Source organism: Sceloporus occidentalis, unplaced genomic scaffold (assembly GCF_023333645.1).
Source record: "Sceloporus occidentalis isolate IW3139 unplaced genomic scaffold, rSceOcc1.0.p SCAF_2, whole genome shotgun sequence".
NCBI lineage: Eukaryota > Metazoa > Chordata > Lepidosauria > Squamata > Phrynosomatidae > Sceloporus > Sceloporus occidentalis.
In genome coordinates this window covers 94100594-94120374 of record NW_028316982.1, presented here as the reverse complement: position 1 = coordinate 94120374, position 19781 = coordinate 94100594, and the positions used below count along the sequence as shown (strand labels likewise).

At 39.5% G+C, this 19781-nt stretch overlaps 1 protein-coding gene across 4 annotated transcripts in view; it reads right to left on the bottom strand.

Moving 5' to 3' along the window:
- Positions 1–340: 340 nt before the first annotated feature.
- LOC149318725 (renalase-like) overlaps positions 341–19781 on the bottom strand; it is a 171492-nt gene continuing 152051 nt past the window's right edge. For 2 of the 4 annotated variants that reach the window (XM_089510350.1, XM_089510351.1), the window contains exon 7: positions 10257–10570. In XM_089510350.1, coding sequence (XP_089366476.1) covers positions 10418–10570 — 153 coding nt within the window. In that variant the 3' untranslated portion in view covers positions 10257–10417. Of the gene's footprint in view, positions 620–832; positions 926–10256; positions 10571–19781 lie in introns of those variants that run through there. The other 2 variants (XM_089510349.1, XM_089510348.1) reach the window with 2 other exon arrangements.

The following is a 19781-nucleotide window of genomic DNA, read 5'->3' as shown; positions in this document are numbered from 1 at the left end:
ATCAAATTGCATTGATTCTGCAGTGTAGATTCAGCCTAAATTGCCTAGATGAGATGTTGTGCTATTAGGAGAGTGAAAAATACTGCTAGTACTTGTATCATTGCACTGGGTTTAACCATTGTACCAATGGTAGAACAAGAGATAGTGTACACCTGTTATCCACTGTGCTCAACTGGACTAAACATCAGACATCTGTTGTTTTCCAAAACATCCATTTCCCCCCTACTGTTAGAGAAATCAAGCAAAGATGGAAACAAAAGAAAAGGACACAGTACTATGTTTTAAGCAATCTTTAAACAGGTTTTATTTGCAATATACATAAACCAATTGCACAGTGGAAAAGTGCATTAAATCCCTCCCTTGTTTAAACTCTGGAAATTCTTTTTTCAGTAGCAGAACAGAAATTGAGCTAGACAGCAACAACACAGTTGGATTCAGGATGGTTTCTTTTGTCACCTTGTTCCTTCCTCACAAGGAAAAGAAAGAACAGGTTCTTGCCTAAGCATCTGAGGACATGGATATCTAAAAAATTAAATAGACTTTTATGAGATAATGTTGATGCTTACCGTTCTATATGTATTTTTCTAGTTTTCTTAGCCATTCCAATTGACCCAAGAAGCTGTGAAAATAAACACATACATTTTTCATTAGATTTCACAGGACAAGTCCTGAAACAACACTTGGTAATTCATATCATCATTGAGAAATATCCTGAAGATGGAGTAGGGAAGCCTTACATTAAAGTTTTATGACGTTTTGTAGAATTGTTGGGGTAAATTTGATCCCAGCTATCAACAGGTTAAATTGAGTCCAATGGGTTTTTTCAACTTACTTTCTTTTGATGGGATTTTGAACCATCTTCTCCCCTTTCTGCATGGAAGTTGGAAGGTTCAATGGAGAAGATATGTCTTGGGGCTTTTTCTCACTATGAAATAAAGTGAATTGCCGATCAGTTTAAATGAGCATCATTCCCATTTGAAACCAGTTCCTGTCGTACTTTGATTGATTTCTGTTGCGATAAGGCAAGGCAAAGGTAAAAAACCCAGCTTTTCCAGACACTAGTTTCCTAGCGGTTCTTTTGAAAAGAATCGATTCTGAACCGTGTTCAACAAGTGGGAACGACAGATCTGAATTGCATCATTCTGGAGGGGAGGGACTAATGGCAGAGGGGTGGTTACAATCCCTCCTCTGTTTTTGGTAGATCCAGCATTTCACATACACCCCAGTGCTGCCTTTTTGCTTGTGGTGTGACCTATGGGTACATAGTTTTTTCCCCAAAATAAAATTAATAGAACATTGAGTCTTTGATCAATGAAAAAACAAACATTGAATGCCCTGTGCCTTGCCTTCTTCTTCCTTCTTTTCCTCCTCCTTGAACTGCATTGCACCATCCCTTCCTCGTCCTCTTCCTCCTACCACCTTACCTTCCTCTTCCTCCTCCTCCTCGTGCCACTCTACCCACTCTTCTTCTTCGTCCTTCCGCCTCACCTTCCTCTTCCTCCTCCTCCTGCTTCGCACCATGCCTTGCCTTCCTCTTCCTCGTGCAGCACTGCTTCTTCTTCTTCCTCCCCCTGCCTCACTTTCCTTCCTCCTCCTGCCTCGCCTTCCTCTTCCTCCTCCTCACCCTGCACTGCCTCTTCCTCTTTCCCCTCTTTCTTCTCCTCCCACCACGCAGCACCTTTCTTCTTCTCTTCTTCCTCCTTTACCCCCCACCACACACTTGCCATCCACGGATGCTCAACTCTATGGATGGTGAGCCCAGGTTGCCGCTTATGTCACTGATGATTGACATTCATTTTGAAACAGCGCAAACTAGTGGGGATGACAACCATACCAAAAAAGAAGTGATTATACAGGATAATGAAAATAGCCAGTTTCGGAACGATGGACCTTTTGGAATCGATTACCAACACAGAGTGAAGGCGAATCGGAAATCAGTTTAAGGTGTAAATGGGAATGAGACCTTGGTGTGCTATTTGGTAAAGATTGGTATGATTGTGAACAAGAGGGAAAAGTGTGTACTTCTTAAATTATCTGAAGAAAGGCATTGTGAGTTTGACTGAGCTAAACTGGATCCAAGTATTAAGCTTGTTTTTATACTAAAATGCATTAAAGACAAATCTACATGCAGTGTTGAAACAGTGGTAATGTAAAATTCTGTATGGTTTGGGCTGGTGTGAAAAATTGAAAGGGCAGGATAGGGAAGAATGTAACTTGCAGCCTGGACCCAAATGAAGCTAGTAAATCAAAGTATGCATTCCAGGTATTCCACAGGCCTGGTTGCAAAGAGCATTTGTAATAGTTGTAGTAATATTGAGGTTCAAGCAGAATGGTTCTATATGATGGACGGGGACACCTGCATCTGTTACAAAGTGCATAGATAAATCCTGTGGTGCTTACCATTTTCTTCACCAGATGTAGCTCTGAACTCCTGGCAAAATAAATGTGTCCACCCCCTCCGCTCACATAACTTCTGTTATTTCAACATGTCAGAAGTATACAAGAGTAGTCTCCAAACACTGAGTATTTTAGGTCAATAAAGTTTCTTTCTAAACACTGGCTGAGATTCTGCATTGTTTGTAGCTATGTAAATGTAGGTACAAATAACCTAAGGAATTGGCCCTCGACATCCACCTTCAACTCGGAGGAGTTACTTCAAATGATAGAGGTCTGTGGTATGGCCAAGAGGGGCACATTGGATGATGTTTCCAGCCCTGTCCTGACCCTGAACCAGACTGTGATGTCATACAGTGGATTGGGGACCAGAGGGAGCCAGCCATGTCATCCTGAAGTGCTTTACTCAACCAGGATGCAGATCTCCATCACTTGGAGCAGCTCACTGGACATGGGGGGCATTTACGATTGTGGCAATAATGTCATGATTGTGAATACATAGCCTAGCTGAACATGGGTCAGTTATGAATTCACAACTCTTGGTTACAAGTCTGTAACTGCCATGCAAGATGCCACCTGTCATTATTATCAAGGTGGTGGCTTTCATTTCTTTCCCCTTTTTATTTTTATGTGAACAAAATATCTTCAACTGCTTCTGGATGAAGCAATGAAGATCTCAGTGGAAAAGGCAATCTGATCATGATGGGCCCTCAGTTAGTACACTGTAGTGTATTCTCAATTTTCCCTCCCAATTTGGTATACCTTATGTTGCCACAAGCTCACAAAAATATAATTATGATGTGTACAAATACTCTGTGAAAAAACGTTGATGGAACATCATTTCCATGTTTTCTTAGTAGTGGGTGAATCTAAAGCCCTGTTTATGCATTACACACAAGAAGGCATGTGTCTAAAAGAGTGGGACCACTGTCATTCCCATTCTCACTGAGCTGTACAGATGCCCATGTGAACATAACAACATCAGAGGATGAGAGTAAGTTGGCTATCCTATGTGGAGGTGAAGGCCAGCAGTGTGATCCTCATTCCTCTTTCAACATGTGAGTGTTTTACTTGTGTGAACAAGGCTTAATTTACAATCCAATCTTATATACTTTTGTCAAATCACTTTTGATGGGAATTAACATTGGCATACTCACTGCATCTCCTGACAGCACATTCCATTAATTAATTATGAACTGTTTTAAAAAGGACTTGCATTTGCAGTGTGGAAAAAGCTTTGCTGCTGAATATGTTTGAGGGTCAGTCTTCAGTGTCTCCAGATAAGAATGGAAAATACTTCTGCCTGAAACCAGGGAGCCCTGCTCACAATAAGCCAGTTGGTTTAATAGGTCTGACACAGTATAATGCAACTTTCTACATCCCTGCTGTCTAGTGACATTAGGAGAAGGGAATATTTAGTTCACATCCTACTGGTACCCACTGAATGGTTCTATACTTAAGCAGTGGGTCTAATAAGATAGATCTGGGGAATGGCAGTGATGGAGAAATTATGTACTGGGACTATCTATCATGTGTTCTCCTCTTCCCACCATACTTTATGGGAACTTTATGGACCCATTGAATCATGTGAGAATGAAACATTTTTGTTTTAATTTTGAGATATTTTTAAATATTTTAGGACACTTCATGAAAGTTTGGAGTTGTCAGGTGGAAACCAGGACTCCTGTACCTTTAATAGTTGTGGAGAAAAGGGAATTTCAGCAAGTGTTGTTTGTCATGCAAAGTCCATCTGCTGGAATCACCTTTTGTGCAACTGTTCAAGATTCAGGAGCTCTGCCCTGTCTTTCACCTGGCAGCCTGATGCAGGTTGAATGATGAAGCCCTACAGGCCTCATGGTTTCCCACAGAGATTGAATGGGTATGTCCCACAAAATCCTCTGTGACATGCTAGGATTTCATGGCCAGATGTGCATAGGCTCTTTTGTAAATTAAACAACACACGCACGCACAAGGGAGAGTATGTTCCCAGAAAGTGCAATTGAAATCTTGAGCTGAGGCTGCACGCATTTGCATCTACATCCCTGAAAAGATATCAGCTACTGTTTAAATAGAACAAATGAACAATATGAGCTTAGGGAGGATTCCACTGTTGCGTATGCCTAATGGCAGGATTAATAAACAAGATAAAAAGCTGAAGAGGAATCTGGATGGTGATCTCCACCAACTAATAAAACATTAATGTAGAACTCACTTGCCAGCTGTATGTACAGTATAACTTTATTTGGTGGTTTTGGTTTCCACTAGCGCTTTATTGGTAGGCTGAAGATAAAGCATTTGTATCACGGGCTGAAATAACTCAGAAAGAAGTGCTGGGAGAAAAAGGATTTCTTTATTCTCTTGGAGAAACACTTGCTAGAGCAATGGGAACATTTTTGCCACATTTTTTTTGGCTGTCTTGGACTATATTAGGCCCAAAAGAGGCCATAACAATAAAAAGAGGAAAGAAATGAAAGTGACTTCCAGATTACTCCCTGCTGTTAAAGAAGGCTCTAAAGTGCCTAAAAACATTGTCCCCCAACATACCTAAGGTGGAAGGTGCAATGGTGGTATGGCCTTCTAAGGTCTCCAGGAAGGGGCTTGTGGTCTTCTCCCACAGTAAAGACACAAATACGGTTGTCCCTCCATATTTGTTTCTTTTACTTTTGCAGACTTGACTATTCATGGATTTAATATTTCTATCTAGGATCCTCTGGCGTCACTCTGTCAGAAGTTGTCCATAGAATCGCACTGGAGGATGAAGAGATACCTAGAGAAAACAATTCTCTAGGCAATTGTAGGTTCTCCAGTGCAATTCAATGGTAAAATTTTGCCAGATGCACTGGAGGATCTAGAAATTCCTAGAGAGGTGTTCTTCCAGTCAAAAACAACCCTGTGTTTTTTTTAATTTACAGTTTTTTCACTTTCACCCCAGCAAATAGGAAGGGCCCACTGTACTATTTTTGGAGCAGTGGGGCCCATTTGAATGGAACATCTCTAATACAAATGCACCCAGTGGTGATTAGTTGCTCCCATGGCAATGGGATGATGAATTTATTCTGGGTTCTAGTCTGAACACAACAGGAGTTCACTAAACTGTGGAACCTATTTTGGGGATAGGGTTCAATGTTTTGGATAGCTGCTTTAAAATTTGGACTAAAACTCAGACTGGATTGACAATGGGAGTGGCGTGCTGCCACTGAATAAACATGTATCTCTTTTGGGGTGAGCTCTAGAAACTTGTCTTTGGAACATGTCCAAATTTCTCCACGTCTCCACAGTTTCCACCATGTTCAGGTGGAATTGGAGAAGCAATTTTGCGGGCAGCCATGTTGCAGTTTCTTCCTTCCTCCAGTTCCTCAGAACAGCTTCTAGACTTCTTGTTATCTTGAGATGGTGCAATATTAATAAACGTTACTTTTTCAATATAATTCAGTATTGTGATTTTTAACAGTGGCCAGCGAGACTACTATGAGATTCTTGGAACCAAACCCCAGAGTATATCGAGGGTCCACTGTACTGTCAATGACAGAAACTGCCCTACTTGTGCTAGGGAGGGATAAGAAAACCTCCAAAACCATGTAGCTATTTCTTTTTACTAATGCAATCACAGTGGGAATGAGGCTTATGTGATAAGGTCCTTAAAGTTTAGTTCATTTTACTTGTCTCTTCCTTTTCAGCATTAAATGTATCCAGATTAGTGGACATGACTAACATAAATACTAAAAATCCATATAAAAACCTAGCCACTGAAAGAAAAGCAACAAAATTAAAATATCTTAAAAGATTATATGCCTGGTGCCTGTCTGAATAAAGAAATGATCATTGCATTCTAAAAGATGGCCTGTAGATAGCTTCAGGGAGGGAGTTTCAAATGATTAAAAGAAGCCCTGGATCAGGTGTAAAGGATTTCAGAATTGGAAAAAAAGACATTTGGGGACTGTATCTTAATTCTAGTCTGGAAATGGTGCACAGATGTAGATCATAACATCTGTTGTGCATGAAAATGGACTAGCTGCTCAGCAGGACTCTGCTCCTGGCAAGACTCTTGTAAATACCGTGACAATTCCCTGTTCTAAAAACTCAAGGTTGGGATAGATACCTTAGGATGGCTACTTTACTTGCACTGAATTATGTTTTTCATGACTCAATCGTTGCATTGGTGGGGACTGCACCTTTGGCTTTGAAAAAAACTATCTGCAGTACCATCTATTAAAGTGGACTGCTTAAATTTACTACCAATAGGACAGAAAGGAGGAGGGTTGTTACTGGTCTAATGCGGATCTATGGTAATATCCTCATGTAAATATGGAAAACAAACTAATTTCCTTTTCAGTATCAGGTTCCTGCTGTCCCCAAATTTCCTGTAATTTTCTTCCTGCAGAAAACATTCAAGATGGGGGGAAAATTACTGCTCACATGTGATCGTTCGTCATCCTCAGCTCCTGAACAGGACATGTGGGCTGACAGTTTGTTAATTGAGCTTTCCCAACAAGGCATCATAAAATTTTATTTTGGCCAAAGCTGTGCTTACTAGCTAACCTCCGTTATATCATGCAGCTACTAACCCAATTTCTCAGCTGGACACACATATGCTTTTTATTTTTTAGTGATCAGCTTTCTGTCAACTCCTAGAGATTTCCATTATTCTTATTCTCATATTATTAATATTATCTAAGTTTTACAGTCTACCAGGTGTTACTGATTGGAGTTTTGGACCATCAGTGATTTGGGTTTTAGCCAGAATCAGTGAGGTAATGTTGGATAATGTGATACGTCTAAAGTAACATCACTGTTTCTAATTGTGCTATTCTGATCCTATCTGTAGTGAGTTCATTCAGACGTTTTGTCAGTCTTGGAATTTGTGTTGCTGCCACCACTGTTGTTGCTGTCATCCTTGTCCTCCTCTTCTTTGAAGGAAATTGACTGCCATTAAGCTTTCTAGTAAGAGTTCCTGGGAAGGGCCAAAACAATGGTTAATCATGTTGAACTTGAACAATTGTCTAATTTTGCATTCCATCTGTGGCAATACCTCCTCAAGTCTGAGGACAGTATCAGACAAGGCTTTGAAACAGCAATTGAGGTTGGAGAATAGCGTTTTTGAAAATACTTCTTGCATGACGTTGTCTTTCTCTGATCATTGCTGTTGTGCCTGTGAAGTGTTGTTAGAGCGTCCCTTTTCTTTGATGAGGAAAACCCTTCCATAAGCTCCCAAATGTGCTGACTTTCCCGTATGCCACAGGTGCAAAATGTCATTGCTGTGGCAGTTCTGATATTGACAGTCATGTGGTGTCAGTATCTTCTCCTGCTCTGCTCCAGATCCCTTTCGTTATTCCCATGCAAGCTTTTTCCCTTTCCTTGCTATTTCTTTTCTTTTTAAAAAATTAAATCACATGAATATAGCCTCTGAATGTGTTAAAAATAAAAATAAGGAATGTGGAAGAGAGTGCAAGGGATTTTAAATAGCAAAACTGCACCTTTGTGTTATTACAGAGATGTGTAATAATGAATACTTCTAAACCAGTATGTTTACATTTTCTTTTACTAATGTGGTTGTGGTGAGACTAAGGCTTGTGTGATAATATCCTGACTCTTTGTGAAAAAGGGAGGTGTAAATAAAGTGTTTGATAGACTGCTACATTTAATTTTTTTTCAAAAAATCATAATTTTTTGGGGGGGGAAGTGGGGAAGAATTCATCAGCATCAGAAGTTGAATGAAGGTTTTTTTTTTAATTTACTCAAGATTAATCAGCTGCCAAGCCAACCTATATCCAAAGGACAGAAGGTGAATACACTAAAATGCACATCCTGTTAGTGACATATGTGGGTGTAACCCCAACATACTGAATATGTCCTTTTTTTGTCATTGCAGATATTGATATTCTCTTTCTCCCCCTTCAGTGACCAAAGCCCCCTGCTCCGGATTCACCATATTGCTGTGATTAAATGGTTGTGGAAAGGTGGCTATCACTATGGAACAGTGAGCACTGGAGTGGTGAGAGGTGAGCAACAGTGCAGTTCTAGTTGCAAAACTTTTATGATGTGCTTTGTGATGGAGGATTTTGGCCTGAGAATTGCTAATGTAGCCCTTGTGATTGCTGCTAGGCATGAGGGAATCCCAGCAGCACTTCCATTTTCTAGAAAACATGCCCCCCCCCCCCAAAAAAAAAAATAAAAATCTGTGACTCACAGGGAAATAGGTGGGCTAGATGGGAAGAAGCAATGCTATATATTACCTTGAGGTTTTAAGCAGGATTCCTCCTCATTGTTTGGGGAAAGTACGCACACACACACACACATGTTGGAAAATAAGAATGAACTATTCCTCCAGTCTGAGGAAATGCCCCAGGTATTCAAAGTTTGATAAACAATAGTTTCATTACAGCAGACATGGTGTTATTGGATTCTAAGTCCCATCAGCCACAACCAGCATGACCAATAATTAGGATTATGGAAATTCCAGTCTAACAATGATTAGAAGGTTTAACTGCTCTAATTTGACAAAACTGGATGCCCAAATAGTCTGAAATATAACCTCTAGTGAAATCATGTAATTTTCTCTCTTTCATAATGCAAATGTCCTTTAATACTAGCACAACAACTATAACTATTCCTGGACAGGGATGGCCATAGTGATTCATTGTTTGGAACCTCAAGAGTGAATTCTTTTAACATGCATTTTTTGAAGAGATGACGTGTTGGACCAGAAGCAGCATATAGTGCAAAATGGTGACCTTAATTACATACTGAGCCAGATTTACAATGTTGTTTTTGGCATATCGCATACCCTATACAGGTTAGAACCAGGGGATCTGTTCACACTGCACAAATATAGCAGTCTGATACCACTTTAACTGCTTTGGTTCCATTCTATGGAATCCTAGGATTTATAGTTTGGTGTGACACACAGGATTCTCTACTGCACCTCCCTGAACTAAAGCTTTCTGGCAGAGGAGCTTAAATTCCTTACCAAACCACAAACCCCAGTTATCCAAATTTTTATGAAATGTAAATTTCATTTACAGTGTGCCTGCCGTATCTGTGAGCCAGCTATCTGCTGATTTGAGCACTGCAGATCACCAAGACACATTTTATTCAATGGCAGCACGTGGGTTTCCATGGCCCAGTGGGGAACTGAACCCTGGTCTTCAGAGTTGTAGTCTGATGCTTGAATTACTACACCATACTGGCTCTCTTATTAGATGTTACTGTTTCATTATTTTTAGCTACTGGATTTATTGTAACCTTTAAAATTACAAAACTGCTTTGAGTTGTTTTTTTTGGGGGGGGGGGTTCGTAAAAGAGAAATGATATGAAAACATTCTCAAATATTTTATATTTTAAATATATATAAAATACTGCACAAGGTAGTATTTCCTTTCCACTGTTTACATGGTCCCATGTATATGAAAAAGGGCAAGATTAAAATTTACTGCAACAAGGCTCCAAATGTTTCCCCCCTTTTTTCTGCACGAAAAAAGATTGTGCCCATTTTTCTGCACTTCCTGATTCTTTGCAATCACATCCAGAAGACTGCTTTTGTATTTTCCAAATTATACAACGTAGCCTTTCTTTCCCTCCTTCCAATTCTCAGTGTCAATTTCAAGGGTTCATATTGGTAGAGACAGAAGGTATGCTGTCATTCTTCATTTATTTCTAACACCTGATGAAAAAGACAGGTTGCTTAACTGTAGTTCTTTGAGTGGTCATCTGTGAATTCACACAAATGGGTTTTCCTGCATCTGCGCACTCTGTGTGATTCACAGAGACCATGACGAAGAAACTATCATAGTTAGCATCTTCAAGATAGGGACAAATAAGTAAGCAACATTAACTAATATTTCAATAAATCTGTGAAACATCTAAAGACTTGTCATGATTTATTTCTTAAAAACAGAGGATAATTAGGTCTAGTACACCAAGATTTAGTATATTAATGTATAATTCATCATAAAAATAAGTTGATACTGGGAGTTGATCATAAAAATAAGTTGATACTTCATCAGAAACAAGCGAAGATATAATCTTACAAACTGGACTTCAAAACCTCCACAATACTCATCGCTGAATCTATGCATCCATCAAAATTGGAATGAGTAAATCCATCACCTCCACAGACCAGGAATGGTTTTGCATGGAGAGTTATTTGTCCTGGACTCCCAGGGAAAGCTTTGGTCACCTGTAATAGAGAACATGTAGGAAGAATAAATAAATATGCAACTCCTATCTTAAAAAAAAAAAAAAAAAAAAAAAAAAAAAAGATTGGACCCTAAATTTTAATAATAATGGGCATCTATTACAACAAATAGTTTATACCTAACACTTTACTATTATTGGTTAATATGCATAATGACCCAAGGAGGAAAAGAGAAATTCACAAAATGTACAAAATACTTGAAATACAGATATTGAAAGTTGTATGAATCTTAGTAAACCACAATACTTGTCTCTAACCTAATACAAACAACTGAAGTCCTTTATGTCTCACTCTGCACAAAGCCCCCCAAGTTCTGCCTCCTACCTGAGAAATATCAATCTTATGGAACCACAATAATCTCTTACAAAATGTGAATAAGTCCTCCTTTTCTACTTCAAAATGCCTCTTTCCTCCCTACTAAACTACTGACTTCTTTCCTTGCTGCTTTTGAGTCAGATAGTGGTGGAATGTAAGTTCTCCACCTTCCCCTCTCTGGAGAATGACATGCTGGTGCAACTGTGTGCCAGAACAATGAAAAATGCATTTTTGCAGTATGGCCTTTGTAGCAGCAAGTCAGGTAAGCGAGCGGGTGACCCGGACCAGTAGAGTATGTCCATTACTTATTCATACCCATCCATTTCGGCATGGTCTTAGACCACCTTGCCGAAGTTAAGCAGATTTGGGTGTGGTTAGTATTTGGATGGGATGCCATTGAAGAAACAAAAGTATACTGACTTTGTTCCATCATAGGACAGAACAAAGCAGGAATATAAATTTATCATAAATAAGCAAATAAAATGAGTAACTTCTATCTGAAGGGGGGAAGTCGAACAGATTTATGTGAAAAAACTGAATTTCCTGGGTAGTCTAAATCCATGTTTTCTACTGATTATAACTCCACCTACAGTAGATTGGGAAAATTTTCATTTTCTAGATGTTTTGCAGTCCAAATCTCCCTTATCATTGACCATCTCCTCTCCCCCCCCCCCCCCGTATAAAAACTGTGGCCCAGAACATGTGCAGAGCTGAATGTCTGCAATCTGAGGGGTGAAATGGACAGGCAAAATAAAGTAGTTTGCAGCTGTTTTGAAGGTGAGGTGTTTAGGTGATGCACGCCTCGAAAGTGGCTGGAAACCAGACGAAAACCACACTCTAGGGCTAAAAACTGGAGCAAAAAGGGGCTGGGATAGTCCGACTCAAGGCAGAAAATGTGCATCTTTGCACCTGTATATATAAATGCCCTGATGAGAGTGTGGGGCTGTGGCAAAGTAAAGAAATGAAAGTATAACAACTTCAATGGATGTAATTACAATATTCACAAACCAGACAGTCCAACAGGGGAGCATGGGTTGAATGGGAGTGAAGGGACATGTATGAGGGGCCTCCATCATTGTGCTTTGCCAATGTATCACTTGCACATTGATGCCCTGTACTGGCCGAGCATTGCACATGTGACTGCATGGCCAGTCAAAGGGGTGGCCGATCAATGGGATGGCATCTGGGCAGGATGTGGGAGGTACTTGGATGTTGCAAGTGGTGTGTTTGTGCAACAGTGTGCATACATAGTGGGAAGGCAACAAGAAGAAATTACTCAGTGGTGTGGCTTGATGTTGTGCTGTGTGGTTGGCCCATGCTTATTTGGCCTGCCTTGGCAGTGGGCCATTCGGGCAGTGAGGTTTCCACCCGCTTTTGGAAAAAGTAGGATCAAGTCGCTTTTTCCTGCCTGTCTGTTCTGCCACTGAGTTGCAAGTTACTTAATGAGGTACTACTTTTCAGTCTCACTTGGTATGGTTGGAACTAAACATCTCTTTACCATAACTACTGTAGTATAGTCGGGCCTTCACATTTGCGGCTTTGACTTTTGTGGTTTTGATTATTTGCAGATTTGATTAATATGTTTTCTCTGGAAATCTCTAGGTCTTTCAGAGGAATTCTGCTGGGAATTGACCATAGAGTTGTGCTGGAGGACCTAGAGATTACTAGAGAAAACACTTCTCTAGGCATGTGTAGGTCCTCCAGCATGATTCCATGGTAAACTTTTGGCATATGTTGAATACAGAGTTGTGCTAGAGGAACTAGCAATTCCTAGAAAGGTGGTCTTTCAGGTAAAAAAAGTAGTGGTTTTTTTGGTGTGGTTTCCCACTTTCATGGGGGTCCTGTATGCATATTATTTAATTATCACACCTTTTTAAAAATATTGAGCTTGTACAGGTCTGTCTATTCATTTCTTTTCCAAGTAATTTTTTATTAGTGGAATATGGGAGAAGGGAGACTGTTTTTAATCCAGTACCATTATTGCAACTTTGCTGCTGAGAGAATTGTTTTATGTTTTCCCTCCCTCTCAACCAAATTACTGGCAGATAGGTCTGTATATTCAGCATTATTAAAGGCGGAAAAAGGAACCAAATAACATCTCAATCTCCCAAGGGACAAAAGCAAAGAAGTAGAAAACAAAAACACAAAGGGCAGAATCCTTTTGGTGGACTGCACTAGACACTATACTTTTTCTGGGGTAGTGCCAAGGGAACACAAACAAGGGCTGGCATTCTGGTGGTGATGTATGTGGGCATAACGGATAGTTACACCTTCAAATATGTTTTGCTGGATCTTGTAGAAAGAGGTATCCTGTAACTCCATCCAAAAGCCCCCTAACCTGGTGTTCAAAACAACAATCCAGGAGACTGAGTCACTAGTCACTAACCAGTTACAGTGGATCCTTGTTATACGCTTGGGTTTGGTTCCAAGATCCCCCGTGTATAACAAAATCCGTTTATGCTCAAGTCCCATTAAGTATAATGACATAGCAAAATGGTGTCCCTAATAAAAAATGGAACATCAAGGTAAATTTATACTTTTTTGGAACATTTTCAAACCGTGTATGCTTAAATCCGTGTATAAAAAATCCGTGTATAAGAAGGACCGACTGTATTAGGGTATGCTCCATCTTATAACATGACCGAGGGAGGGAGGGGGTAGCCTTATACTGGAAGAGGAAGCAGCTCCTTCTTCTTCTCCTTCTATGCTCGAGAACAGTCAGAATGAGCACCTCTAAAACCAGTCAATGGCTTAGAAAATGGACCTGTGCTTGGTGCCCACTAATTGTTGTTGTGCATCCCAGAAGCAACTGGGGAGAGGGATCATCCTCTACCACTTCCTGTAAATATACTGGTAGAAACTAACTCCCTTTTGGCATGATACAGGATTTTAGTCATAGTAGCTTTGTTTTGATTTTATGCTAGTTCTGACCAGCCACTTTTCTCAAAGCCTTATTTCATTCAGAGGCTGCTTCTGCACTGCAGAAATAATCCAGTTTGACACCACTTTAACTGCCATGGCTCCATGCTATGGAATTTTGGAAACTGTGGTTTGTTGTAGCACTAGAGCTCTCTGACAGAGAAGGCTAAATGTCTCACAAAAATACAGTTCCCAGAATTACATTGCACTGAGTCATGGCAGTTAAAGTGGTGTCAAACCGGAGGATCTCTGCAGTGCAGATGCAGCCAGGGTGGTGTGAAACTGGATTATTTTTGCAGTGCAGATGTAGACATAGACCTGCTGGGATTGGGTCCTTTTACTTTCTTGCTGCTACTGTTTACAACAGGCAGTTGGTGAGGCACACCAGTTCAAGCCATGAACAGCCTTATACTTTATATCTAAGGTATAAATATATGTCTGGCCTGTGGCAGAACACATGGTAAAATCATCTTCTAAATGGTGTCTTCCAGCCAAAACAGGCCCTTCATGTTTGTCCCTTGACTTGACTTTGTTGGAAGAAATGAGGGACAGATTCTTTTTAGCATCAATAGACCTGTTTATAGAACAAGAGTACAGTATAAATAAAAACGGAACATAGACTGTGGTTACTGCTGATGCAAATGGAAATAACTGTTTATATGTTTACAGATATGGAATTTCCCTAAGCTTTTTAATAGGACAGATTGACAGATTCATATCAACAGGACCAAACAACCACTGTTATTTATCAAAGCCTGTGACTTGAGATGAAAGAAGTGAAATAGAAATATTTCGACCTGTAGTATGGAGATGGCAACGAAATGGCGGAAATGTGCATGGGAATGTATTAATAAAAGCAGGACTACAGTTCTGTGTGTGGTGAAATGGCAGCTTCTTTTTCTGTTCCCTCGGCCTTAGTTTCCTTCATCTTGTATGTATGTATATATGTATGTACATTATTTATTATTATTAAATATTGATATCCTGCCCTTTATTCAAAGATCTCAGGGCAGCATACAACAAAACCAATCCAATTTAAAATAAGATAAATAATTAAGATAGTATAAAGAAAATAATAGAAATAATATAGCTATAATATTTAAAATAATTAAATTAATAAAATAAATTATAATAATAAAATAATTTTAAAATAATTAAAAATAATTTGAAAAGGCTAAAATATATTAAACAATTAACAAATTAAAAAACAGATAGAAAAGGGTTAAAATAGCTTACAGTGAATTCAAACAGTGTACAATTTTGTAAATGTAATTAAGCTCCCAAAATTACAATTCCCCCTCCCCCCCAAAAAAACCTTGCCATGTGAACAGTAGCAATGTTGGTGCCCACTGGGTTTCCAAGGGGAAGCTGTTCCATAACTAGGGTGCTACAACAGAAAAGGCCTTACATAGCATATTGTTCTGACTGATGGAACACAGAGGAGGACCCCTCCATCAAACCTTAAACCTTGGGCATGTCCATACATCTTGTAACTCCTCTTAAGTCTTCGTGGCTTCCATCTTTTCTTTTCCTGCTCATCTTAGCTCATTCACCTGTTACATCTAGGTTGTTCTGAGAATTTTGTGTGGTGTATATATATATATTTTAAAAAGAACTAATTAATGAATGTCTTCATAAATAGGATGGAAAGAATTTGTGACTAAAAAAGAATGGATGTGAAAGAAAGTAAAATTGACACATTTTCCCACTCTTCCTATTTCTCCTTTTTTCTTGCCTCTCCAGCTGGTTGTACTGCTTGCTTGCCTGGCTTCCTTCCTTCCACCACTGCTTCTTCCTAGGGCAGACCTGCACAACTTGGCAGTAGGAAGGGGCCAAAATTAAAATAGGTTTTAGTTAAATATTAATTTAATATTAATTAAAATAGGTTTTAGTTAAATATTAATAATTATTAATTAAAAATATTTACTATTATTAATACTAGTTCCGTCCTCCTCCTCTGCCTGGCCTTTTCCTCAAGAGAAAACCAAGCAGTGGAGGAGCATTGAAAATATTCACCCATCCTCATCTTCCACCCAGCCTTCTCAGCGGAGGAGCCTTGTAGGGCAAGTATTTGCCCATCTTCCTCCTCCACTGTCACCAGGCCTCCTTCTCAGGAGAAAGCCAGATAGCGGTGCTTGCTCAGCAAGCATTTGCCCATCCTCCTCCCCTGCTGCCTGGCCTTCTCCTCTGGAGAAGGCAAAAAAGTGGAGGAGCCTTGAAGTTGTTCCACATACTTGTAGGCCACCCAGAATCCTTTAGCGGACTGCGTGCGGCCCCCAAGCCGTATGTTGTGCAGGCCTGTCCTAGGGCTTGGAAGAGTAACCTTTTTAAAGATAACAGTTCTGTGTCCCAACTAGCATGGTCATAGTCCATGCTGGCTGGGTGATTCTGGGAGTTACAGTTTTAAGAAAACAACTGCTCCAAGTTCTGCTTCTTTCCCATTTCATTTTCTAGTCTATCTCCTTCCTCCCTACTTTTGTCCTAACCCTCTGTACTTTCCTTTATGCCACAATCTTCTTTATTCTTTCCTTCTTCCTTAAGTTTCATTTAGCCTTGTTAGCCTTGTTTCAGCCATATCCCAGAAGCATATTTACAGAGGTGCAGCCTTCTTGGGATGAGTGGCTCCTTCCAAGGAGCATAGCTCTTTAATACAAGCGTTATTTCCCCTGAAATGTAGAAATTCTAATTCTAAAAACCTTGCCCTGTCATGCACCAAATATCTTGTATTTGAGCAGGTGGCTGCTTGCTTCTGCTGGTCTCCGTCTCAGCCAGAATCCTGCTGGTGCACTATGTTACTGGTCACACTTTTTTCCAGAGCCATGAAATGTTGGCAAGTGAAAGCAGACAAAATCTGCTGGCTCCAAGTAGCCTATTTCTCCAATGCCTTACTCCTGATGACTGCAGCAATGATGGTCTTTTTTCCCTCCTGCTGCCACTATGCACACAGTGCACAGAATTCCAGTCTCATTGTCGATCATTGTTGCTAAGCTATTTTTGCATTAAGGATGAAAAGAATATTCATAATTATTCATTTCTAGGTTGAAAAATGGGTTTCCTGACAGTTGGAAAATACTGTTGGGAAGAATAATAGACCAGAGAGAATTTTCTGCATTTCTCCTCTGATATTTGACAAAGTATTGCAGAAGAATTATCCTGTGGACAAAGGCACATGTTTTTTTAAAAAAATCCAAATTTCCTGTGTAGAAAATGGGGTTCTTCTACAGAAAACACTGTGTTTCTCTCTACAAAATAATTCCTCAACAACACCATTTCTGGACACTGTTGTGGGGGGGAAAATTCCCCTCAGCAGGAAGAAAATTACTGCAGTGATTTGTGCTTGCATGCAAGGATGGAAGAATCCAGGACTTAAGATTCCTGCCTTGCACTTTGCCCTAGCTGCAGCAGGTACATAAAGTTTTTGTAATATGGACTGGATGATTTGATATGGATACCCATATAAAAAGCTCAACATACTCTTCAGACAATGCAGGACCTTATAATGATGCAAACCTTTGTGGGAAGATTGACTGGCTACTGCTGCAAATGTCATGGGGTTGCAGTGTTACTTTATGCTGTAGCTCCCTGTCAGAAGAGGCCTTTCTGCTCTAGGAGTAATAGTAACTCCAGGAGAAATTTTGGAAAAGTAGCTTTCAGGAGAAATGCTGTTATTTTTGAGGAAAGAGGTTATTGTTGGGAACCCTATTTTTCAATCTAGATAGCAATGAATAATTATGAAGATTCTTCCCATCCTTAATGCAAAGACGGCTTAACAAGATGGTTTGTTAAATTCACTATATGTTGCTGTACTGATCAATCTCCTCCCAACTCCTATTTACTAAAAAGAAAAAAAGAAATATATATACAACTTCCAGTCACACATTTTAACCTCATTTATAGATTGATCTTCAGTCTCTCAGACTGCATCTGCACTTCAGAAATAAAGGACCACTTTAACTGCCATGGCTCAATGCTATGGAATTCTGATATTTGTCGTTTGGCAGGGCATCACAACTCTGACAGAGAAGGCTAAATATGTCACAAAAGTACAAATCACGGAATCCCATAGCACTGAACCATGGCAGTTAAAGCAGTGCATTATTTCTGCAGTACAGATGCAGTCTTAGTCTTTGTCAGCTTTGCATAGACTACAGGTTTTACTAAGACATCTAAAGCACCACTTGTTCTAGGGTAGACTGTATTCCACATTCAAAAATATGGCAGGTTGTATTCAGTATGAAATAAATCTAAAAACAAATATATTCACACAAAGCAAAGATACTTAGGTTAAAAAAAAGGTTCATATATACACATAAAAGTACACACAAAGTATGCACACACTGACTGTAATCTTGATTGTTCATCAAAAGTTGAGTTGAGCAGTTCTGTCAACCGCTGACTGGAGAGTCAACACATAAACTAATTCCAATTTTGTTAGTGGATGTATTCTAACTGGAAGTTCCAGTAGTATTTAGGTAAATACTTGTGAAAATATTTTCATCGCAGTTTCCCTTGAGTTGTGCCTCCTTTTAAAGATTTCTTTGCCATGTATAACAATTATATGAATAATGGATACAACATTATAGTACTGTATTTTGGAAGGCTGGATTTTGCATACTTCTGTATACTTATTATTTTCAGTATACATAAACAACAAATACACATGCACACACATATATTCATTCATTCATTCATCGATGGGGAAATGTGCTGAAAGATCAAATAATTTGGCTGGCGTGGTCTGCTATGCTCTTTGAATTAGCTGGACGGGGGTATCCCATTTTCTGCTGTATCTCCACAGTAAAATGGCTCGGACTGGCCATAACTTTTAATATTTAACTCTTTGTAGTCTTAAACTGAATGCACCATCTTGATAGATGGCACTCTTAAAACATGGCTAACTCTGAATCCAAAGCTTCAGCATTCCTGTGTAATCAACAAGAATACTGGGCTAATAGTCAAACAGCTTCACCAGAGTGAAGTCGAAGGCTTTTATGGCTGGCCTCCATAGTTTTTTGTGGGTTTTTCGGGCTACGTGGCCATGTTCTAAGAGTTTCTTCCTGATGTTTCGCCAGCATCTGTGGCTGGCATCTTCAGAGAATGCTTGCCTGGAAAGGAGTTGGGTATATATATTGTGTGACCTGGAAGGGCAGGAATGATTTGCAAGGGTATTTTTCTGTTGCTAATGGCAGGCCTCAGAGTGGGAGGGCCTGCAAAAGAGGATTAGTGTCTTCTTGATTAGTGCTCATTGTCTGCTGGGAAACCCCTGACCCTGGGAGATTTTTCATTTGCATTTGTTGAGTTTTGATCTTCCTATTTTTCAGGACTGGTAGCCAAACCTTGTTTATTTTAAGGGTTTCCTCTTTCCTGTTGAAATTGTCCAGGTGTCTGTGGATTTCAATGGCTTCCCTGTGCATCCTTACAGTCTTCTGAAAATCTCAAGAATAAAGTTGTGTGAAAGTTAACGAGACAAAGAAACATGCACTCTGCTAATGGCTGCCTAGGAGGACAAAGAAACAGATGAGATCTAATCTTAATAAAAGATCTAACATTTGTGTTCTTCCTAGTTTCATATTTACACCTTGATGCTAATTTCTGCCAACATTGCCAGGCAAGCTTGCCTTGCTTCTTTTCTTATATACCTGTTTAATATTTAATAAATCAAAGATATAATTGTGGGATATTTTGGCAAGACTACAAAGAAGAGGGTTGTACACATTGTATGCTAACTGGGATCACTGAATAATTGAGAATGGTTTGCATGTTCACACACACACACACACAATATATATATATATGTATATATATGTATATATATGTATATATATGTATATCTCATAAAGCTAGTACTCACACTTATCAAGTGGAAAGAGGCAGGACCATCAATGCTATATTACTAGAAAACACTATGGTGACATCACATTGCTGACTGTGTCTTTAACTGTTTGACAAAAATTGCTGA